At 35.7% G+C, this 25,353-nt stretch overlaps 1 protein-coding gene across 5 annotated transcripts in view; it reads left to right on the top strand.

Moving 5' to 3' along the window:
* The window catches only part of PTPN14 (protein tyrosine phosphatase non-receptor type 14), a 251,889-nt gene that overhangs the window by 212,397 nt on the left and 14,139 nt on the right, over positions 1–25,353 (top strand). For 4 of the 5 annotated variants that reach the window (XM_074222657.1, XM_074222659.1, XM_074222656.1 and 1 more), the window contains 4 exons: positions 5,267–5,485; positions 11,203–11,331; positions 14,992–15,226; positions 20,131–20,294. In XM_074222657.1, the coding sequence (XP_074078758.1) occupies positions 5,267–5,485; positions 11,203–11,331; positions 14,992–15,226; positions 20,131–20,294 (747 nt within the window). Of the gene's footprint in view, positions 1–5,266; positions 5,486–11,202; positions 11,332–14,991; positions 15,227–20,130; positions 20,295–25,353 lie in introns of those variants that run through there. The other variant, XM_074222660.1, reaches the window with a different exon arrangement.

Raw genomic sequence — 25,353 nt, 5'->3', positions numbered from 1 at the left:
CCATAATTTAAGATTATAGAGGGGAAGGATCCGAAGAGAAAATCTAGGGGAAAAAAAATCCTCACTTTAGAGAACTATCAGTTAATTATTAAGCATTTAAATGCTTACTTTCTTAAAAGCACTATTAAAAGTACTGACATTTTAATGGGGGAAACAATATTCAAATAACTACATATGTGCAAGATATACTGAGTTGATGGTAGGTAGTCTAAGAGGAAAGATTCTAGCAGGTGTGTGTTAGTGGAGAGGGAAAGACTGGAGAAGGTCTCCTGCTGAAGATTGTCTTTGACCCAATTTGTGAAGGAACCTAGGAACATTAGAAGTTAGAGGAGAGGTGCAAGAGTCTTCTATGAATAATAGGTAAGGCCTGGTGGAAATGCATGAAGTCCAGAGATGGAGTGTTATGCATGAGGAACAGCCAGTGGGTCAGTGTAGCTGGATTGTAGCTGGACATGGAGAAGAATAAAGTATAAGAAGACTGACATGGAGGGAAGGTGCCAAATTATGGAGGACTTTAGAAGATAGAGAATTGTATTTTTAATCCTAAACGTATCAGGGAACTGCTGGAGTTTTGTGAGTGAGTGAGTGGGTGTGGGAGTGGGAAGGGGGGGGGGGTGGGATTGGTGCGAGGAAAGAAACAGCCAGAGAAAGAAAGAGACACAAAGATGAAGGGAAAAAAGAGAAGAGCCAGAATCAGAGACTGAGATAGTAGGATCAGGGAAAGTTTTCTTGAAATATTTTCAAGTACAAACAATTGTGATAACAGGATGAAAGACTCCATGAGAAATGCATTAAATAATATAGAAATAGACTTTTAGCCAATTGTCTCAGAGTGCTCAGTCTGCCAGGGGAGGGAGTGTGGAGGGGAAGGAGGGAGGGAGGGAGGGAGGGAGGGAGGGAGGGAGAGAGAGAGAGAGAGAGAGAGAGAGAGAGAGAGAGAGAGAGAGATTGAGATTAACAGAGGTGGGGAGGAGCAGGCTATGGTCAATTCTATACTTTAGGAAGATCACTTAGGTAGTTGACTAGAGAATGAATTGGTTGAAGCTTGAGGTGAAGAGAGCAACTAGAAAGTATTGCACCAGAGTTCAAACTATATTGCAAAATGGTAGTCATCAAAACAATCTGCTACTGGCTAAGAAACACTGGTGAATCAGTGGAACAGATTAGTTATACAATTCACAGCAGCATATTGACTTGTAGTGTATGAAAATAATAATCTACTGCTTGGTAAATCCAAAAATATAAGCTTTGGAGGCAAAAGCAGTTTGGCAGAAACTAGGTATAGACCAACATCTTATACCACATAAAAAGATTTAAATATGATTTAAACATAAAGGGAGGATATCAGGAACAAGTAAGGGAGTAAGGGAAGCATGGAAAATTTTACCTGTTGTATCTATAAGGGAAGAATTTATGACCATTTGAGAAAGAGGGGATGATTCTGGATAATGGATAATTTTGATTACATGAAATTAAAAAGGTTTTGGATAAACAAAATAATGCAGCCAAAATTAGAAGGAAAGCAGGAAACGGGAAAAATTTTAAAGCAAGTTTCCTCAGATAAAGACTTCATTTCTCAAATATATAGGGAATTCAATCAAACTTATAAAAACAAGAGTTATTCCCCAGTTGATAAATCATCAAAGGATAGAACAGCTAGTTTTTAGAAGAAGAAATCAAAATTTTATAGTGATATTAAAAAATATTCTAAATCACTATTGAGAGAAATGCAAATTAAGGTAAATTTGAGGTGCCACCTCATATATATATATATATATATATATATATATATAATATATCAGATAAGTTACCATATCAGAAAAGGCAAATAGCACATATGGAAGGGGATGTAGAAAAATTGGGACAGTAATCTACTGTTATTCTGGAGAACAATTTGGAATTATGCTCAAGGGAATATAAAGGTACATACACTTTGACCTAGCAATACCACTACTAGACCTATAATTCAGAGAGCTCCAAGTTAAACCAAAGGGTTTTATATATAAAAATATTTAGAGCAGCTCTTCTTGTGATGGCAAGGAATTGGAAACTGAGGGCCTGACCATTAGCTGGTGAATGGCTAAACAAATTGTGGTATATGATTGTGATAAAATATTACTATGCTATAAAAAATAATGAAGGGGATGATTTCAGAAAAACCTGGGAAGACTTATGTGAATTGATGCAAAATGAAGTGAGCAGAATCAAGAGAACATTGATTGTATGGAGTGAAGTGAGCAGAACCAGAAGAACATTATACATACTAACAACAACATGGAGTGATGATCAGCTATGATGGACTTGTTCATTTCAGCGGCAGTACAGTAATCAAAGACAATTTTAAAAGACTTATGATGGAAAATACCATCCTTATTCAGAGAAGAGACTGTGGAGTTTAAGTGAAGACTAAAGCTTATTTTGTTCAATTTTTAAAAGCTGTCTTATGTATTATGTAATTTTTCTCTCTATTTTTTTCCCTTTTATTTGGATTTGATCCTTCTCTTACAACACAGTCCTGAATATAAATGTTGAACTTATATCAGATTATTTTATGTCAGGGGGAAGGGAGGGAGGGAAGGGAAGGAGGGAGAAAAATGTAAAACTCAAAACCTTGCCAAAAAAAAGATTGGTAAAGACTGTCATTACATGTAGTTGGAAAAACAAATAAAATATTTTTTAAAAAGAGAACTTTGTGCATAATAACAGCAATATTGTAATGATAATCAACTGTGAAAGACTTAGCTATTCTGATCAGTATAATGATCCAAGACAGTTTGGAAGGGCTCATGATGAAAAATGCTATCTGCCTCCAGGGAGAGAACTGATTAATTCTAAGTGTAAATTGAAGCATACATTTTTTCCACTCTATTTTTCTTGCCTTTTTTTTTGCAAGATGGCTATTATGAAATATGGTTTGCATGATTTTACATGTAAAATGAGTTTCAAATTGCTTATTTTATCAAATGGAGGAGGGTCTGTAAGGACAGAAATAATTTGGAACTCAGTTTTTAAAAATAATAAATCTGGGGTGACTAAGTGGCACTGTAGTTAGATCGCCTGCCCTGGAGTCAAGAGGACCCAAGTTCAAATTGTACCCTAGAAACTTGATATTTACTAGCTGTGTAACCGTGGGCAAGTCACTTAACCCCATTACCTCACTAAAACCAACCAACCAACCAACCAACCAGCTAAATAGGTAAATAAGTAATGAATGAATGAATGAAATGAAACAAATCTTCAAACAAACAAACAAATCATTTCGATAGTCCTAGTGGCATGAGTGATGAGTGCCTGTAGAAAAGTGGTGATTATGTATGTGGATAGTAGTGGTCATGTATTAGCGATGTTTTAAAGTTTAAAATAGCATGACTTGATATTATATTGGATATATAGTGAGTATAAGTTAGAAACTGTAAATGATGCCAAGGTAGTAAGCCTAGGTGACTGAATGATACCCTCAATAGTAACAGGAAAGTTAGGAAGAGAGGAAGGGTTTTGGGGAAAGATTAATTCAGCCTTGAATATCTTGAATTTGAGATTCTCATAGGATGTCAGATTTGAGATATCCTAAAGGCATTTGGTGATTGTAGAAGCTAGAACTATAAATCTGGAAACTATTTGCATAGTCTTGGTAATTAAAACCAAGGGAGTTGATGAGATCAAGAGAGATAGTATATAGAAAAAGAGTACCCAGCTAAGGGTCTTGAGAAATAGCCATGTTTAATTACCATGACCTGGATAAAGATCCAGCAAAGGAGACTGCGGAGTAGATAGTTAAAATAAGAACCAGAAGAGAGCAGTATCATGAAAATATAAGAATTTTCAAGGAATGAGGGTGATAGACTATATCAGAGATTTCTGAGAGGTCAAGAATTTTTGAGAATTGAGAAAAAGCCATTAGGTTTTTCAATTAATAGTTCATTGATGACTTTAAAATGAGAAATTGCAATTGAATTTATGAGGTCAGATGCTAGACTGCAGAGGTTCAGAAACAAATTTATTTTTTCATAAAACATTTAATTGTGAATGTGAGGGTTTGCAGAGATGCTAGGATCAAATGAGTTTTGTTTTTCTTTTTGTTTTTGTTTGAATGAGGGAGATATGAACACATTTAAAAAGCAGCAGCAAAGAAACCACTGGATGGGGAGAGTCAGAGTGATAGTGATAATAATGATTATGGTGTTTGTCCTTCGTTCTTGAAGAGAACCATGACATCAGGGAGGTGATGCTATGACAAGCACACAAATTGGATTTGAAAGAGAGGTGCTAAGACACCAGTCTCACTTTCTCCTCCAGAGTCATCTGGATCCAGTGGCCCGATATGAATCAGGACGACTGGAGATGGTCCTGGGTGCGGAGCAATCAGGGTTAAGTGACTTAACCAAGGTCACACAGCTAGTAAGTGTCAAGTGTCTGAGGCTGGATTCAAACTCCTGTCCTCCTGCAACTATACTAGAGAAGAATGGAGGACAAGAGATCAAGGGTGCCTGCTGGGATGCTTGCTTTGGTAATGAGGATGACTACCAATCTTTTCATGTAAGAAATGAAATAGGAGATACTGGAAGAAATCATCTGAGTGGTATGGGAAGAGGAGAAGAAAAAAAAAGAATCTTAGTTTTTTAAAAAAGTTTTAAGCTAAATTTTCAGGTAAGAATGAGGGAGATGTATGAGGAACCCTAGAGTCTTGACAAGGATGCTTCATGTTAAATTAGCTGTTGTGATGAATGGGATAGTTAATTGATTGAGCAAGTATTAAAGTATAAGTTTGCTGCAGTGATGGTTATTTAATTTAAATGTATAGCATTCAGGATTACTGATATATAAAAGAAATCTCAAAAGAAAATATGGCAAAAGGCTATCATTTTAAAAATTAGGAAAATGAGATCCATGAAGATTAAAACTTATTCAGTTATTCCCCAGTATTAAATGTCAGATGATCAATTTGAGCTTATGTCTTTACAAATAGGTGTTAATGAATTGTTTGGCAAAAATGGAATGTCCTTTGGAGTTTTGCCTTCTGTCTATGATTCACATTATATTCTTTTGCATAATGTAGTCGAAAGAAAAACAACTAAAAAGGATGAAATCTTGATAATTCCCATACTAATTCACTATTCCAAATTCCATTGAGATCTTATATAAAGTATGCTCTAGCAAACTCTTATCACTGCTGTGATTATAAGCATATTTAAAGATGAGTTTGTATTTGAACCATTTAAAATGACACAATTGAAAAGAATTGAAATTTTATTTTATTTTTTTGCAGTTTAGAACCCTGAAGAAGAAATTGGAAGAAGGATTGGTATTTACAGAATATGAGCAAATTCCAAAGAAGAAGCCAGATGGTGTTTTCACTACTGCCACACTCCCAGAAAATGCTGAACGTAGTCGAATCCGTGAGGTGGTCCCCTATGAGGAAAATCGTGTTGGGCTGGTACCAACCAAAGAAAATAGCACTGGGTATATCAATGCCTCCCATATCAAGGTAAATAAGCAAGTGTGGGGGGGAAATTTTACAAAGAAAGACCTGTATATTAAGAGAATAAAAGAATGAGGAATAACTTGAGGGTTTCCCATTGTAATATTTGGCTTTTTCCCAAACCCTTAGGGGATGTTTCTGGATGCCCATAATTTTCTTAGTAAACTGGAAGGGCATGTCTGTTACTGCAGGGAGGGAAAAAACTGTTCAAACTAGTAGTCTCAACAAGAAAGGAGAGTCAAGTATACATATTTTGGATGCCCTTTCACTGCAAATGAATTGAATTTTTTTACTTCCCATATGGATTATAGCACTGAATTAAAAAAAAAAAGATGTCACTCAAGTCAATTTTTTTTTGTTTTGTTTTGATTTTAGGAGGTTTTTTTGCAAGGCAATGGGGTTAAGTGGCTTGCCCAAGGCCACACAGCTAGGTAATTATTAAGTAAGTGTCTGAGGCCAGATTTGAACTCAGGTACTCCTGACTCCAAGGCCGGTGCTCTATCCACTGTGCCACCTAGCTGCCCTCCTCACTCAAGTCATTTTCACTTTGTTATTATTGCCTTGTATTTCACTATTGCTGAAATGAAAGAATCAGAATCCAGTTGAAAATGGGTTGTGTTCAAGTTCCTTCATACACAAACCACTTGTTTTTTGAGGGATGGGAGGGTGACAGTAGAAAAGGCTGTGGAGATCAATAAAGATCAAAGATGAGTTGAGAATTTCTCACATGGTTGCTATCAGTCTTTTGCCACACCTTCACCCTGCTCTGTCTTGTACTTCTGGGTGTTCCAGATTATACCTGTCCTGAGACCCATGGTGTTCTTCCTAAGGAAGAGGATCTTAACCTTTTTTTTTTTGGTAACATGTACCCTGTGGCAGTCTGGTGAAGCTTATGGAATTCTCAGAATAATGGTTTTAAAATATTGGTAGTTGAAGGAAATGATAAATTTCATCAAGAAGTTAGTGAAAATAAAGATGCAATTCTTTTCCTATTGAAATTTATGGAACCCCTGGAATTTCTTCATGGATCATGAGCTAGGGCTGTGCAGTACCTGTCCTAGAGTGGGTCTTTTAGGAGCAAGAGACAGAAGACAGAGCCTGTAGTCAGGGAGGGGAGTCTCAGGATGGTCAGAGATAGATCTGGGCAAATCTCTGTTGGGCAATTGTTGTTATGAGCTAGTTTTCCTAATTAATCAGTACTTCATTTATGGATTGAATTTGATTCCTGTCTATGCCTATACCTGCCTTTACCAAGCTCACATTATATACTGCCTCATGGGGAAGACTATTGTTTTGCTGGCCATGTAAATGGTCAGTGGCCTTTGCCTCCTGTTCATCTTGCTTGAAATGGCTGTACCTGGTGCTAGGCATTTTGAAGAAGGATGACTGCAGCTTTTCTGGTTTCAGTGGCTTCAGCCTGAAGTCAGAGAAAATGCATAGACAATTACATTTAACCCAGAAGAACCATAGCGGTTGTATTGTGATAGGCCTACACCTCAAGACAGAGCTTCAACCCCCAGAGAAATTCTGGATAAGTTATAGTTGGGTCTTCCAGGTTGAAGGAGAAGTGAGAAATTTGAAATTCGTAGGTTGAAGTTTAAGACCTCTACCTTCCAAAAAAAAACTTTATATTTTAAGTAATTTTTTGTATGTTTATCTGTCAACCATGGGGTCTTTGGGATATTAAAGGAGGGTCAGCAGGTGTGAGAGTTAACTAAGCCCTTTTTATGATTTGTTGGCATCCATACAAGTCACCAGTCTCTCACCTCTGACTTCAAGAAACTGTGCATATACAGTAGCCCTATTTCAGTAAAACTCTCAGCAGACCTATCTAAACCAGGTTGTGGGTAGCTCAAAAACAGGCCTCAAACTCATTAGTGAGTTGGAGGATGTTCTCCAAGCATATGAAGACTTGCCCCTGGCAGAATAGGCACATGAGAACAGTGGCCAGGAAAGTAACTGAAGCAGGTGCTATATTCAACAGACATTGAAAACACCAAAATCATCCACTGCATTCCAAGTCATCATCATTCTTCTGGATTTTTGTCTTGCCGCTGGACTCTGATGACTCTGAAAAGGAAAATGAAGTTGATGACTTTGTGCAGCTCTCTGACACTTAAATCCAATTAAGATGCAAGTCAAAGTGTCACCCTGTGATATCATTGATCCTCTTTGAAAATGAAAGACAAGGGGCAACTAGTTGGTGCAGTGGATAGAGCACTGGCCTTGGAGTCAGGAGGACCTGAGTTCAAATCCAACCTCAGACACTTAATAATTAATTACCTAGCTGTGTGGCCTTGGGCAAGCCACTTAACCCCATTTGCCTTGAAAAAAAACTTTAAAAAAAATGAAGGACAGAACAAATCAGATGTGCAATAGAAAATAGAAAAATTTTACAGTCTGAAGATTCCTCTGAGTTGATTTGGTAGTGATCATTATAACATGTGCCTATGTGGACTGCAGTGAGAATTCAAACTGGTTTAGGTGAGATTTTAGTCAGCTAATCATCTCATTAGCTTTAGAGATTTGGCTGATTTTCATTTTATGAAGTGCAAACAGATCTTTACAACACTGTTCTCACAGAATTTTTGAATTATTAAAGACTTGTAATTAGTAGTTCTTCTTGGATATGGATAATTTCATCATGAGCAATGTGTTTTTCTCAGGATATAAGTTTAGTCCATTATATTCTACTCTGAGTCAGAATTTGTAGTTAAATGGTGTGTCACATATGCACATATACGTATGCATACATACTTTCTTTAGCTAGTATAAGACATAATTTATTAAACTAGTTAGGATATTTTGTCTGTTCTTATCTTTTCCCTCCTTGCTCATTTATACTATTTTCTTTTCTTGGAGGAAGCAATGGAAATTCATCCATATGCCTTTAATGAAGTGTGGGGAAAAGTTGTATATATGTTTATGATAAGGGTTAGTGAACCTCAGCTCCAAGAAGTTTTTTGACAGTGTATTCCTTATCCTGTAAGATTTTTAATCTTTGACCCTAACCCATGGCAATATTGGCACAATCTTTTTAACTTCCACTAAATATTAAAGTACCTTCCAGAATCAGTTATAATCATTTTCTTTTTGTAGTATAAAGAATGTGCTGTGACTCTATATAGAGCTTTTGTATCTAAAGTCAGCTATTCCTGTTTTTTAATACTCCTATGCATTATTAGAAGAATCCTGATAGGCAGAACAACCAACCTATTGTTCAGTTTATTTATGTTGAGAGAGAGAGAGAGAGAAAGTAAAAATCAGTATCTTAGCTTTGATTTATGGCTTCAAATTATAATCCTAATATGGAATAGTAGATCAAAGGATAATCTGAAAAGTTATATGTATAGGTAACATTTTTATATTCATACTGTTAATAGAATGTCACCTACAATTTTCCATTACTTTCCCACCTTTGGAAAGTGACTGTCATTATTTGAACTATGCTCAGAGATACTTACTAGCAGAGAGGTATTCCCTTCCTCAACCACCTTCTGAGAGTCTCATTCATCATTTGTTGCCATAGTGGACATAACATTTATATGAGATCCACAGAGCATGCAAAAACATGTAGTCATGGTTTTGGAATATAATTTTGTGTCTTGTCAGTATTCTCTGGGTTCCAAGGGGGCAGCTAACAGAGACCAAACATGTTCATTTGCTTAGAAGGTGGAGTCATATTTGAAATCTACCTTAGTAGCTTGTACTAGCTGTGTGTATATTTAATTTAGATTTTAATAAACTCTGGTCATTGCTTGAGAATGTGGTAAAATGCTTTAGGCAGCATCCTCTTAGAATATTTAAAGATCACATAAAACATGTGCCAGAAAGTCTAATTTGAGAAGCACAATTCCATAGATAAGACTAACTTTTAAATGTACATGAATTTTACTTCCCACAAATAATAGGAAAATGCAGTTTAGCAGCTTTAACTAAAATATGTCTAGATAATGAGAGGGCAATTGACAAGGATTTGCTTGGTTAGAGTCATGTTAATGTGGTATTTCATGGAGCATAAAAAATTGAATGAAAACTCAATGCCAAACTCATGTACAAAGTTCATTGCTTTCAAGATCATTTAAGGATGGATATTGGTTGATGAGTTTAAATGAACTGGCCTCTCGATTTTCAAGTCAGTTTTGTGGCTCAGGGCACAGAGACTCCCTTCAAAGCATCCATTTGCTCATCTTAGCATAGCCTTAAGCACTTTGGCCAGTCCTTTTGTTTGTGGCTGTTTTCATCTGATATTTTTAACTTTGTAGTGAACAGTGGCCATGAGCTAAATGTTAGTATCCTTTTAAGATCACTTCCAGCTGCATAGGGGTGATTTGTCTTAGTCCAAGATCACAAGCCCTTCTCTTCTCATTTTGGAGGGCATATGAGGTTGGGCATGTGGGATTGTACTGAAAAAGAATTGTTGTAGGGTATGATGGAATAAAGATCTATGTGATTTTATTACATTCCTGCCCAGTGCTGGCTTACAGAGCAGCAGTTTTCACTTCCACCACAGGGAGACATGTTCCCTAAAACAATTAAAAAAAAAATCAGGTTTCTTTAGTTGTTATACTTCTGGGAAAATGAAAGTGCAATATTTTCTTCAATATTTAATATTTTCTTCAGTATTTAAACAAAAATTTAGCATGAAGTTTAGCAGAATGAGCTCAAACAACCTAATTATTTTTCATATATTCTCAGCTCTTTGTAAATTATCCAAATCTACATTTAGTATCAGGAAAATGAAAGTAGTGATGGGAAGTAGCTTTCTTGAGTTCATAGCTTACCAAATTTGTGACTATGGAAAAAAATGAATATTTTTCCATTCTGCCACTGTTAATTACCGAAATGTATTTATTCTTTCAGACAATCATATTCCATTATAATGAATTACTTTCCCCAGGCATCTTGTTTTTTTGATACATAGTTACATTCTACATGTATTGCCAGACATAAAATAAGTGAACAATTTATAGATTTGTGAATTTTTTTTCTCTTTTTACTGAAATTTCATGGAATCTGACTTTTTGTCATAGATTTTGTGTGTGTGTGTGTGTGTGTGTGTGTGTGTGTGTGTGTGAGAGAGAGAGAGAGAGAGAGAGAGAGAGAGAGAGAGAGAGAGAGAGAATACTAACTATACTATTAGATTGTTAGGATTGAATAAGTTATTGGAATCTTCCCCAAATTTTCTCGAATTTGTATATCTGAAAAAGTTTTAAATCACCTCCCATTTTGTATCCTCAATGTTTAATAGTCTTTGATAGATGCTTAATAAATTGTCTATTGAGTAAAATTGAATTAGCAGTAGAAACACTTAATTTAATCAAGCATAGGAGATATATCATTTCCCTTTTATGTTCAAGGATAAAATATGGTCAAATTTTTAACACATGATTTGAGCAAAGGATCTTTATTCTATAAATATCAGAGTTCATCTATATTAAAGTGTTGGGCTTAGAATCAGGAAGGTCTGCTTTCAGATCCAGCCTCATTAGCTATATGTCCCTTGGGCCAAGTCATTTAACTTCTATTTGCCTCAGTTTCCTCAACTATAAAATGGAGATAATATTAATCGCTTTCATTTCCTTCCCTTCCCCTCCCCTCTTCTTTCCTTCCTTCATCTAATCATATGGCTTAGTTTTTTTGGCATTTTTATTAAGATAAATTTTTAAGATGGTGAAAGGTTTCATGGGATTTGTATTAATGGTATTCTTTCTGATTTTTAGGTAGCTGTTGCTGGAGAACAATGGCATTATATAGCAACTCAAGGTCCTCTGCCCCATACCTGCCATGACTTCTGGCAGATGGTGTGGGAGCAAGGGGTAAATGTGATTGCTATGGTCACAGCAGAAGAGGTATGTGGAATGATGGGGAATAAATCCTTTTCTATGAATGCAACTAACAATTCAATATGGTTGGTTTGGGAACCTTCCTCCCTACTTACCTCTTCCCCATAAATCCTCTTTGGATCATAGGATCAGAGACTTAGGGTTGGAAGGAACTTTATTTAACCACCATCTAGTCCAAAGCCCTCATTTTCAGTAAGAGGGAGATGAGGCCCTAGGAGGTGAAATCACTTATCCAAGTTTGCACAAGTAATAAGTGAAAAAAATCTAAGTTTTGAACCCAAGTTCAGTGGCTCCAAATTCAGCCCATTTTCAGCTTAACCTCACTACCTCCTTGGAATTCAATTATTTTTCTCATCTTTTCCATCTAGGCTTTGTTATTGGTGTTGTTTTACTTTTAGAGTAAAATTTACTCTTGTAGCCTCTCTGTCATCCCTTTTTAAACTACTGCTTAGATTTCTGTGAACCAAAGAGTAAAATAACAAACTTCATTGTTGGATGACTTTTTGTTTGCCAAACAAAGCAACAATCTTTCCATTGGAATCTGAGAACCTTGGGCTTTGCTTGTTGTTTAAATTGACATATATTCCAACCCTGGGCAAGGCCAACTCCACATACCATCGTTCTTATCAGCTGAAAAGAGACCAGAAACTGTTGTTCTGTCTCTATTCTTTGGGGAGAGGAGAGATTCTTTTTATTCTCTTGCCAAGTCAAACAGAGTTATTCTATTGAAATTGGAGAATAACACCACTGGCTGATCAGGCAGCCTACTTTGTGCTTTGCTCTTCAAGATGAAGAAGATGAAGGCTTCTTCTCTTGTCATCTACACCAGTTGCCCACCAACCCTTTCTTTGCCTATCAGTATTTATCACCTCAAGTTTTAAAGGAGTCCTACTTACTGCAAAACGGTGTCACTTTTCTTTTCTCCATCTTCTAACACTGATAATAATAAACACTTAAAATACATTTTCTTTCTGTTGTAAAGAGGTGAGTAGAAAATGGAATTAAAAGAGACTTCTAGTCTGGTTACTAGCCAGTACTTTGTAGATAAATTTTTAAGATCACTAATGGAAGACATCTAAAGCAATGTCCAAACTCATATCCAGGTGTCAGGTCAAATCTTGTTACATTACTGGAGAGAATGATTCACCTTTCTCTTAAAAATTTCAAGATCTTGACACCTCATTAGATTCATAAACTTGAACCCCCCAAATCATCTAAACTTTTTCATTTTATAGAAGAAGAAACTGATGCCCAGAGTTTTGAAGTGATTTGTCTAAAAATAAATGACAAGTTAGGGAATAAGAACTGAGGTTTCCTGAAACTGAGATTTCCCATTTTAGCTTTTTTTTTTTTTTTTGCTAGAACATGCTGCCCAAGTGTTTATAATCAGCAAGTATTATTTAATGCCTAACCAAAATCACTCAGGCTAAAACTTTACTCACTCTTTTTTTTTTTTTAATACAAATCACAGTTGAAATTAAGGGAACTTCTCACCACTCCCCCTCCCTTTGTTCCTCCTTTAATTTTTTAATAGGTCCTTCTTCCTGTAGGCCTGTGGTGTTCAAACTTTTCCACTGTGGGATGATCTTTTGACTTCTGAAGATTCTTAGTCACTAAAGTGTGGGCTGGGTGTGGAAATATGCATAATAGTAAATGAGCAAGGGATTGGACAGAGTTTGGGGAAAGTTGATATTAAGATTATGGCCATGAGATTTCCTCTACACTGGGAATTCCATCAGAGAGGATGTATTGTAGACACTGCTGACCTTGAAGATTAACTGTATAATTATATTTTCCCAGGTGGGTAAAACTTAGCATAGGCTCTTAATATGGGATATATTATCAGTTTATGGAATAAATCTGCCTGAGGAGATATGTGTTAACTGCATTTTTAATAAAATGCAATTCCAATTTGCCTATTGCAGGGAATGCTATTTCTTATTTAAAGGAACCCTGCTGAGAATCTTGTAAAGCCAAAAATATTTTATAAAACAAATAACTGTTACCTTTCTGAAAATATCTAACAGATGATAAATTTTGAATATTTTTTAATTAAAGCAGACATATGTGTCTTTGTAATTTGCTTTTTCCTTGAGTATAGGTTGTTAAGAATGTGAATTTGTGTTGCTGGAATAAGTGTCAAAATCAGATACTATTTGCAAAACGCAGTGAATCTCTGACTCTCTTCCCGGTATTCTCTTTCTCATCTCATTCTCTTTGGATGAAAGAGAATGAAGATGATGAAGTCCCAAATTTTCAGAATGACTGTAAGCTAGAATATTCACATACTATACTTTTTTGTATCTTAGATAGACCCCTTTGGGAGTTGCTTTCAAATATGTAAAATAAAATACATGGGATTATGAAGGAAACCAAACATATTGAAATACAATTATTAAAAATAGAAGAAAAAATTAAGTTCATAGACTTCAGCTTAAGAACCTCATGGGGGCAATGAAGAGAACATTTCATTTGGAGTCAATGAAGTCAGTGTTCACTTACTACCTATACAGTCTTTGGGCAAGCTTGCTTAATCTCTCTCAGTTTCTATAAAATTAGATGTTTGGATTAGAGTTCTTTTTACTATGATTCTACAATTTTTTAACCCATGGATTAATTCTATATTTTTTTTCACCCTGTGCTTCAGTATTCTCTTTCTTCTACAAAATCATCTAGATTTGATTTTTCCCATTTGTCTAGATGTTTCCTTTTAGATATTAATTTGTGGGGTGGCTAGGTTGCGCAGTGGATAGAGCAATGGCCCTGGAGTCAGGAGTACCTGAGTTCAAATCCAGTCTCAGACACTTAATAATTACCTAGCTGTGTGGCCTTGGGCAAGCCGCTTAACCCCATTTGCCTTGCAAAAACCTAAAAAAAAAAAAGATATTAATTTGTAAGTGATGTTGTTTTAGTGATCAAACTGCTGAAATGATTTTGTACTTTTTTTTTGAGGTATTGTGTTGCTTCTGAATATTTAAGATGGAAAAGTACCTAGGGTGGAATAATAAGATATGCATGAGCTTTGGAATTGTGTTGTTCATAAGGATATTTATGGAAGGCCATTGAGGATAAACAAATAGAATATCAAAATATCTTCCTGATGCTAACATCAGGAAGATATTTTGATATTCTATTTCATGGAAAGAAATGAAAAAGTTTAAAGAGTTTCCAGTCCTATACTTGCTTATGTAATGATTGTTATGATTATTGAAATCTTATGGAGAATTCACATTCTGCTAGACACAGTGCTAGATTGTTTTTTTCCAAAGAGAAGCCATTCTTCTCTTCTGAGCATTTGATTTGTCATCAGGTTTTTCCCTTAAGGGGGAGAAGACTGATGCCAACCACATTTTTCCCTGGGATTTCTCATATAGAACTTTGCTTTGTGAATCAAAAATGCACTTATTATATAATACTGTGTATTATATTAATCTACTTTTAACTCATAACTTCTCAGGAGTTGTAAGTTCCATGAGAGTAGGGACTGTCTGAAATTTATATTGTATTTCCCCCTAACCCACCCCAGCATGGTACTAAACATACAATATATGCTTAAAATGTTTCTTAAATTGAATTGAATCCATTTTCATTTTTGCTTTTTGTGTGTGTGTGTGTGTGTGTGTGTGTGTGTGTGTGTGTGTGTGTGTATGTGTGTGTGTGGTTTAGGAAAGCGGAAGAACCAAGAGTCATCGATACTGGCCCAAACTGGGCTCTAAACACAGCTCAGCCACCTATGGCAAGTTCAAGGTGACCACAAAGTTCCGAACTGATTCTGGTTGCTATGCTACCACAGGTTTGAAGGTCAAACATCTTTTGTCTGGACAGGAGAGGACAGTGTGGCACTTGCAATATACTGACTGGCCAGATCATGGTTGTCCAGAGGATGTTCAAGGCTTTTTATGTAAGTTCTTTGTTTCATGAATGCAATTGTTGAATTGCTTTGCTATTTGAAAACAGGCCATACAAGAAAGAAAGATGTCCCATTAAAGTGCTAAAGAGTCTCACTAAAGAGTTGCACTTACAGTGCAAACAGCACATTTAGGGGTAACTTATTACCTGTGTTGTAGTCTTGGTTACAGTTTGCTTATGTGAAAAATAATTTTCAGTTTTGTGAACTATAGTTTGTTCTCTCAGGTTAACCCTTTCCCCTTCAGTTCCTAAGTTCCTATCACAAAGACCCTAGGCATAAAACTTTTCTCACTTTTCCTTTGCTCTGTTTCTCTCTCCTTTTGCCCATTCCCCTTCCATTGTGAACTTTGGACTCTTTCTTTCATTGTCAATGAAATTCCTTTCATCCTGTTGTTCCTCTCCCTCCAGTAGTTCCTTTCCCTCTCAAATATCACCCACCCCCTGCTTTTTTTTTTTCCTGAAACTGTGTCTTCCTGTCACTCATTCACAGATTTCATTCTATTGCTGACTGGCATCAAAACTTTGACCTATTCTGTTTCCTCTTTGCTCTAGTTCATACCTTCTTAGACAGCCTTACATCTCTCCCTCTCCTAGGAGTTGATCATATTGGAGCTAGCTTTATCAGGGTCACCCAATCAGCTTTAGTACCACTCCAACTAAGAGACACCTTAACTTTTGTTTCCCCAGTTGCAGGGACTTCAGACTGTTTGAATTAACTAAAACTTTGTTTTTTCTGAAGGATTCTATCCCTTAAATAACCCTTTTAAATACTGGTCATTGAGAGAGACCCCCAATTTTATAGCACTTATAGGAGGAATTCTGTGTCCTCCTTGGTTTCCACTGACACTTATAGGTTCATGTTCTGTCAATATAAGTTCACAATCATTGAATTTCATTTTATCTCATGATTCTGTGATCCTTCTGAGCTTTGTTGTTCTCATTTCCCAACACTCAGGACACTCTTTCACCTCTCTCAATGACTTTCTCATGAATTTTTGATAGAGAATACAATTCAGTAAATGAGGGGATTCACCACAGCTGCAGAAGCAAATGTCCTCCAACTCTCTAGGCAGAGAAAAGAGAACCTGGGCTCAAATGTCAGAAGGATAGAAGTTTTTTGTTGTTTGTTGTTTTTTTTTTTGGCAAGGCAGTGGGGTTAAATGACTTGCCCAAGGTCACATAGCTAGGTAATTCTTAAGTGTTTGAGGTCAAATTTGAACTCAGGTCCTCCCAACTCCAGGGCCAGTGCTCTATTCACTATGTCTTCTAGCTGCCCCAGGATAGAAGTTTTAATTCAACAGCAGAAAAAAAAATCCTGATTAAGAGATGAGATAGAATAGAAAATCAAGTATTCCTTATGTTTGAGACTTTTACCTACCTAAAGAACCAGAGGATCTGAACAGAACTGAGATTATTTAATTTCACCCTTTTATTTTATGGGTGAAGAAATCTATGTCTTAACTTTAAGGGGAGGTATCAACCTCCACAATGCTTTGTGTTACATCCCCCTTCCCCCCAATGTTTGCTTGCTTCCCTGTTGAATTTGATGTATTTTTGCACCAGACTTCTGATTGTATTTGTGTTTCATCTTCCATTGTCATTTTCAGGTAAGTGAGGCTCATCTGACACCCACATTCCTCTTTTCTTGCTCCATATTTGTAATATCTTTCTTTTCATGCACTTGAGTTATGAGAATGAGCATATTTCAACCCTTTCTTCCTCTCTTCCACCCTTTGTTCAGTCATTTCAATCATATTTGACTCTTTATGACCCCATTTAGAGTTCTCTTGGCAAAGGTACTAGAGTAAGTTTGCCATTTCCTTCTTCAGTTCATGTGAGGAAATAGAGGCAAACAGGATCAAGACTTGTTCATGGTCACCCAGTAAATATTTTGAGGTCAGATTTGAACTCAGAAAGATGAAATCTTCCTGACTCCAGGTCCAACACCCTATCCACTATACCTAGTTATCCGCTTTTAATCCTTTTAAATTTGTAACAAGCTTCCCTTTGCCCAATCATGAAAACAAAACCCTTTTACTCAAGGACCTCTAGTTTTCTTATTTAATTCCCTAAAAAGCCTTTAAAGGCATTAAAATTCTGACAGAACACTTGTTTCCTCTACCTCACATCCATTGCCATCTGCTCAAATAAATTTGCTTTTCTAGATTTTTCTGAATTGGGGGTTTGTATTTTAAAGTTTATAGTCATTTATGGTATTTCCATCAGAACTGCTCAGAAATTATTTATTCCATTAAAGGCCTACTTTTTCCTCAATAGGGATTATAGTTTTTATAAGTTATTCTTAGTTGTAGGCCTTTATTTTTGGCCTTTTAGAATATTTATATTCTAAGATTTTCTCTTGTTTTTCATTATAGCTATCATAGTGATCCTGACTATAATTCTTAGAATTGCTACTCTGTGAATTCAAGGAATTTATTTTCTTTCATAGGGAAACTTTGCATATTGGCTATAACATTCTTGGGGTTTGTTCTTTGGGGGTTCAGTAGGTAAATTGGTAGATGTTTTCAGTTTTCACTTTATTTCTTGGGTTTAAAAAGATCTGGGAAGTTTTAAAAAATAAATGATTTCCTAAAATATAGTGTCCACTTCTTTATTGTTTTCAGAGAATCTAATAATTTTAAAATTATTTTTCATAGATCAATTTTCAAAATCAGTATTGTTTTTTAAAAATGAAATGACTTAAATTTTCTCCCTCATTTTTTTTAATCTTTTGATTTTTTTCTGATATTTCTTGCTGCCTCATAGCAACATCACTCTAGTTGGTCAATTCTAGGTTTTAAGGAATTGATTGATTACCTGAGTAGGATTTACTTTCTTTCATTATAAGCTTTCCTTTTCATCTCTTTCCTCTTTCCATTTCTTTCCTCCAGGGTTTTTATTCATTTTTATTTCTTGATTCAGTTCTGATATAGTTATATAATTCTCATGAATATTCCGTTATTCATAATAGAGTCCAGGCCAAAGTTGGCCTGAAACTCTCTGCCCTGGAGCTCAGCCTATTGTTAAAAACAAAAGTTACCTTTTGTCTCTTGCTGAGAACATTACCCATCAAGGTGAGAGAAGGCATATTGGCCTGAAACTGAGCTCTGTGTCCTACTCGTCCCCAGTTCTTGCCCCCACAAATTAAACCTCTACTGGGGTACTGAAAGTGGGGGGGAGTCTTGGTAACTACTGACTAGAGCTCCAGAAGTCGATTAAAAAAGACATTAAATTTCTTCCTATTTGATCTAATTGAAGGTCAGTTTGAAATGTTGAAAAAGCATAGAGTAGATCTGTAGATTGTTTAAAGTTTATCCTTTTAAGTTAGATCCTCAACAAGTAAAGTTCCTAGATAATTATTTACTTTTTTAAAAGAGATTCCTTCATTTAATCACTTTATGATATTATACCCATGCTTCTTAAAGAGAATTAACAGATGTATCATCTCTTTGAACAGGATTTTGAACTCTCACATAAAATGGTTGAGTCCTATCCACCAAATCTCATTTCCCTTGAACAGAAATCCATATGATAAATTTCTCTGATTTTATACTTCTAGGATAAAGGTTATCTCTGAAGACAAATTTACATGTTGTCTTTTGTCACATATTGAATACTATCTCACCTAGTGTGTTTCCTTTTTTTTAACCTTAGTTGCTGGGAAACTTAGAGTCACTCAGTCCTTCATTAGTAATTAGCTTATCTCAAATGTCTGGTAAATTATTCTTGTGTTTCTCTTAAGTGGTTTATATTATTGGTTAATCCATAATAGTTCTATTTTACATTGTTTAAAATTTTATAAACCACATCAAATCTTGATGGAAAGAGAGGTTTTAAAAATAGTTATTTTTATTTCAATACTGTTTTCTGAATAGATAAGAATCATGAATTCTTTTAACTTGCCCTATCTTCAATAAATATTTAAATTGAATCAAATGTGCTTAGAAGTCTTGACTAAGTTTCCTTTGACTTTATTTGTTTTAAATTTTGTGATATGGATGAGGTGATTTACTGAGAAGTAGGATACACTTTAATCACTGCAAAATCTCAACTAAGACTGACTTTTACCATATTGATTAAAGTGAGACTTCTGTATAAACTGTGATTTTCAGATATTTATTCCCTTTGTTTTCTGTGATCCATTTTGTTATTAACTGCACCTTTGTAAAATTGGACTTTCCATCTTAAATAGTAGTAAGCATGGGTAACAGACTAGACCTTGGACAGAACACTACACAGCTATTCTGCCAGGCAGAAGACAGAAAGGAATGCAATTTGATGAGGAGAAAGCATGACACATGTTGTTTCTAGATGGGAAGCTAATCTTAAGTCATTTAATTTAATACCCCTGTCATAACAGAATGAAAACTGTAGTGAACACTGGGTCCAAAAAAAAGTCTATTTAATCTCCATTTTAGAACCAAAAAATGAAGTCAAGTCTCAGTTGACATTCAGGCTCATTCTACAAGCAAGGGAAGAAAGGGGCAGATGGATGCTCTCTTTCCCCAGAAATTGGCTTTGACAGGCAAGAGTTTCAAGGGGACCTTGCTGTTGTTCTGATCCCAGTCTGTTAATAGCAGGAATTGCTGTAAGTAATGTCTAGAATCATCTGCTTATGGGACTTGGGGATTTGCAGAAGGGAAAAACCAGAATTTAATTTTTTAAAAAGAACTATTTAATTTAAAGGACCAAACTCTCCCATGGACTAATTGACTCCCAGCTGGTACTTTCTGGATCCAAGACTGCACAGTGGGTACTGGCCAAATAATTAGTGTCTTGTAAGAACTGTAAATTATTGTCACTTAAAAGGAAAAAAAATGACTTCATGAATTTTTTTCAACCTTTGTATGAAACCATGTAGAATTTCTGCAACCTGATTTGCATTTTGTCTTACAGCATATTTGGAGGAAATACAGTCAGTTCGTCGCCATACCAACAGCATGTTGGATACCACCAAGAATTGCAACCCTCCTATTGTAGTTCACTGCAGTGCTGGTGTGGGGAGAACAGGGGTGGTCATTCTCACTGAACTAATGATATGCTGCTTGGAGCACAATGAAGTAAGTTGGTTTGTGTTCCACACGAGTGTCTTATCTTTCCATCTACATGATGGAAAAATGTCATTTTGTCAAAGAAAAAAATATTGTATACAAATTGGTTTGTAAATGAAAATGTTTTACTCCTTTTCCACTTCTTCTCAAATTCTTCCCAAATTCTTATTTTTAGTTTTCCAGACAAAGTTTTTCTGATGGAGTGACTTTACTAATTTGGGCCAAGTTTTGCCAGTTTTTCAAATGAGGAGGTTGAACTAGAATGGGGGGTTCGTAACCATTTTTGTGGTCATAAAGGCACAATGGATAGATAGAATGCTAGATATGGAGTCAAGAAAACCTGAGTTCAAATATTACTTCAAACACTAGATAATATGAATCTGAGCAAGGTTAGTATTCTGTGCTAATAAATATTCAATCTGTAAAATAATGATAATAATAGCATCTATTTTCCAGGATTGTTGAGATTTGTAAATCCTTTTAAAAGTCTTAAAACAATACAGAAATGAGATTCATTATTATTACTTCTATTTTTATTATTATGAATCACTTTGGTAATCCCCTGAAGCCTATGGTTTTAAATATCTGAAGTAAAATGCATTGCATTACAAAGGAAACCAATTAGACTGGAAAAAAATGTTTTCCTTATCTTTAAAAATGTGATAATACCACCTTCCCCTACCTACTGACAAAAATACTTGTGATAATTGGATAAACTAAAATCTATGGAAACCTTTTTAAGGTATCAAGCACACAAATATAAGTGATGATAAAAAGAGAAATGAAAATTTGGAGCCCAGATATTTCAAAATTCTTGTCTTATTTTTCATATTCTTTAAGAAATTGACACATGGATTTTTTTTTTTTACTGTATGCGTTTAAGGGTTTTTCTCGCACACTATTTCTGACTTTTCAAGGTAATTGACTCAAAAAAAAAATAGACACCTTGAACAGACCTCATTCATTAACCCAAATCTTATATATCCAAATGCTGGTCATAATGGAGATGCTATATAAGCATGTGTTTTCTTTTTCAGTAGTAAATTCCTTTTTTTTAAGAGACGAATTTGCTGTATTGTAGAATCAGCTGTTAATTTTCTTTATTGATAACCTGGACACAGAGATGTGACTTCCTCTCTAATTGTTGGAATAGTTTGCTGTTCCAAAAATTCAGTTCACTTAGGCTATCTATCATTCCATTATTGCTATGAGGTAGAGGGAATGCACACAAAGAATTCATCCTTCATATACTCATTGAGCTTTCAATATTGCTTAGATGAACTGAGGCAAACAAGGTTAAATGACTTACCCAGGCTTACACAGCTCAGTATTTGAGGCTAGATTTGAACTTATGAAGATGAGTCTTCCTGATTCTAAGCTCAGTACTCTATCCACTGAGTCACCTAGTTGCCTCTGATGAATATAAATCGAAGCAAAAGAGGCATCTAAAAAGGATGCAAAATGAAGTAAGCAGAACCAGGAAAACAATATATACAGATTACAATTATGTAAATGCAAAGAACAACAATCAAAAAAATAATTGAAAATTAATGATGCAAAACAAGGTTTGACCTAAAAGAAGAGATGTTTGAGAAGACACTTCTCTGCAATTCCTCTACATACATGGCTGTTGGTAGTTAAAACTTTCTGGTTGTAAAAGGTCTAGTATCATTTTAAACTTAAACAGTTTAGAAAATTAATGGGATAGAAAGAAATTTTGTTTTAAATGGGAAAGCATAATGCATACTGTCAGAATTGGGATAACAATTTATATAATTACTTTGTGAAGGCTATAGTTTGAAATACACATTGAATAATATCTTAGATGTTTATATTGAAACCTAGAAATTTAAACACTGTTCTGCAAAACATTATGCACTATTCAAAGGCATATAAATACCTTGTCTGTGAATGATTAGCTACAAAATGTTATGTAATATAGATGGAAAATGAGCAAACAAAGTTCCATCCATCTCTTATTGTGAGAAGGCACTCTTAAAAGAGAGGAGGGGGTGGCTAGGTGGCGTAGTGGATAAAGTACCAGCCCTGGAGTCAGGAGTACCTGGGTTCAAATCCGGTCTCAGACACTTAATAATTACCTAGCCGTGTGGCCTTGGGCAAGCCACTTAACCCTGTTTGCCTTGCAAAACCCTAAAGAGAGAGAGAGAGAGAGAGAGAGAGAGAGAGAGAGAGAGAGAGAGAGAGAGGAGGATGGATCCTCTCATGTGACATGGGGAACTAGCTAACTATTTCATCACCTCCTTTTAGTGTCTTGACTCCCTTCTCTGTTCACTGTCACCTACAGAGTGCCTTTGATGGGGGAAAAAAGGGGGCCACCCAAATCCAAATACAGCTGTTATTGGTTAGGTAAAATAAATGAAATCATTCTATATGTGGATGTTTTTTATGTGTCTGTAGCTCATAACTGGTGGGAAAGTACATGATAATCCACAGGAGAAAGAAAGGCATATTTAGGTGCCCCTCCTTTTTTTCTGCTTTGTTGTATCCCTTTCATCTCCCCGTTTCTACACCTCCCTCTATCCCTCTATTTTGTTCAACTTGAGGAGCAGCGTTTAGTTGGCTTTTCCTGACATGAAAGGTTGTTCTGTTCCGGGCTCTTTGGAGAGTCATCAAAGCCTGAGCAATGATGATGTGATGACACAAGGGCTCATTGATCTCCAGATGTCATTGGCCCAGTAGAATGCAAACAATAAGCGTCAAAGCCAGGACAGGACTGAGTGATGGGCTTGGCTACTAGGGCCTGGCTTCAACTCATTTTTGTGTGTTTGGCTCAACCAAGCTTTCTATGGTGTGGCTGAGCATAACTTAATTCCTAAGCACCTTGTTTTGTGCCAGAACATTCTTTTGTGGAACTTAGCAAAGCCAGAGAGAACTTGTGTCTTCATTAGCCAAAAGTGATGTGATGACTTATTATTTTTCTCTGTTCTTTACTTGACCCTACAAAAAGCATAAATAGAGACAGGGTCTCATCTGTTCCTTATTTTTATTATAATCCATTAGTTAGGAAAATACCTTAATTTTGTTATACTTCAGTGCATCTCTAATTGAATTTAGGCTCCATTCTTTAACATAAATCTTATAGATATTATTATAGATGTTATTGTTTTTACATGGCTTAAATTTCTGTCATCACAAAGAATTTTTCTAAAGAGAAAACAGAAAAAAATAAACCAAAGTGATCAATGCATTGAAAAAAAATCTGAAAATAAGTAGTTTTTCATAGTTATGGATTTCCTACCTTTGCAAAGGAATGAAGGTGGTATCTTTTCACAGTTATTCTTTGGGGTCAGACCTCATTCTTTTGTCAAAAAAAGTTCCTGGTTGTTATTTTCTATTTCTCCCTAGCCTTTCCTCTTTTTCTCCCTCCTTTCCAAGAGACCCCTTGGATCTTGCCATGCTAAAGTGCAATCCTGTGGTTCTAAAGTTAGAGAAGTAGATTCCCTTGTGTCCTACAGATTTCAGAACAAACTCAATTCAACCTCCACCATTCTTAGAATAGGAAATCTTTAGTATAGCTCAATATTCTGACTTGTGTATCACTTAGAATTTGTTCTCCCAATGTCCTAAAGATATTTTGTCATGATGGGAGTTTAGTTTTCTTTTGTATATTTTTCTTATCACGAAAGAGATGATTAAAACTATTGAACCAAGGCTTATCTGAGGGTTTGACAGATTTTAGAATCGCGTGTCGTAAGAGGATCACTGGATTTGGAGACAGGATGCAGCCTGAGATTCAAATCCTGGCTCTGCTCCTTATTCTTGGCATGAGTTTGGACAAGGCATTTACTTTCTCTGGACCTCTATTTTTTCTTCTTTAAAATGAAGATTATTGAACTACATGAAACTAGAGATCAGTTCCAGCTTTACTATGATCCCATGAATAACTCTTCATCTTGTTTTCTCATGCTTTCACTTATCTAAATTCTACCAGTAAAATTTTAGTGCCCAATCTATCCATCCCCCCTCCCTCCAGGAAATGGCAGGTCTGAATTTTGCAAGATATTCGCTTGCCTGAACAGTTTCAACTGCTCTCCTGCCCAGATATGCTAATTTTTTATTCAGCAAATGGCAGATATCTTGATCTTAATGTTTTGTAATTTTTTACCCAGTGTTGGGAAGGAAGGGGAGCAGTAGTCACCAGCAAGACTGAACTAATACCAATTGCTTTAGTTGATCCTTTAAATAAACCTGCCCCTTGGAGCTAACAGATCCCATAGAAATCTTACCTGATCAAAGAATTAGAAGTACTATAATCCTCCATGCCTTGATCTAATGACTTAAATCATGGAACTGCAGAATAATACAACAGGAAGCAATTTTAAAGATTTTCTTTTTTAAAAAAAAAATCTGAATAGGGGAGGCTGGGTGGCACAGTGGATAAAGCACCGGCCCTGGAGTCAGGAGTAGCTGGGTTCAAATCCAGTCTCAGATACTTAATAATTACCTAGCTGTGTGGCCTTGGGCAAGCCATTTAACTCCATTTGCCCTGTAAAAACCTAAAAAAAAATAAAATAAAATAAAACAATCTGAATATTTAAAAATATTTCCTCATTTTTCAAATGAGGAAATTGAGGACCTTTGAGAAGTTAAATGACCTGCTTGATTTCACACAGCTATTAAATTTCAGAGACCAGACTCTAACACAGGTCTCTGATTTTCTGCTATACTCTGTTCTGTAATACCCTTCAGCAGGTTCTGATAAATTTTTACTGATTAAATTTCTTTCTCTTTCATTGCTTTTGGGAAAAGCCCCTTAAATTGAGACTTTAAAGTTCCTTGTCTTCTTGGTTCTAGATACTATGTAACAGATGCAAGTTGGCATAAATAAAAAGATCCCCAGCCTCAAGGAACTTACTGCCTAACCTTTGATTTTTGAATATGGCAGGAACTCAGGACCTCTCTCCCATTAGTGAACTCTTTCTGAAACTTCCATTTGAGGAAGGACCCCCCAAATGACTAGTCAGACATAATTCCCTTTCTCCACCCCCAAGTGATGCTCTCCTTTTTTTAGGAGATATGTTGTCTTTTTCAATTAGTATGCAATTTC

The sequence above is a fragment of the Macrotis lagotis genome, chromosome 2, assembly GCF_037893015.1.
Source record: "Macrotis lagotis isolate mMagLag1 chromosome 2, bilby.v1.9.chrom.fasta, whole genome shotgun sequence".
Classification (NCBI taxonomy): Eukaryota; Metazoa; Chordata; class Mammalia; order Peramelemorphia; family Peramelidae; genus Macrotis; species Macrotis lagotis.
This window is presented reverse-complemented; position numbering and strand designations above follow the sequence as displayed.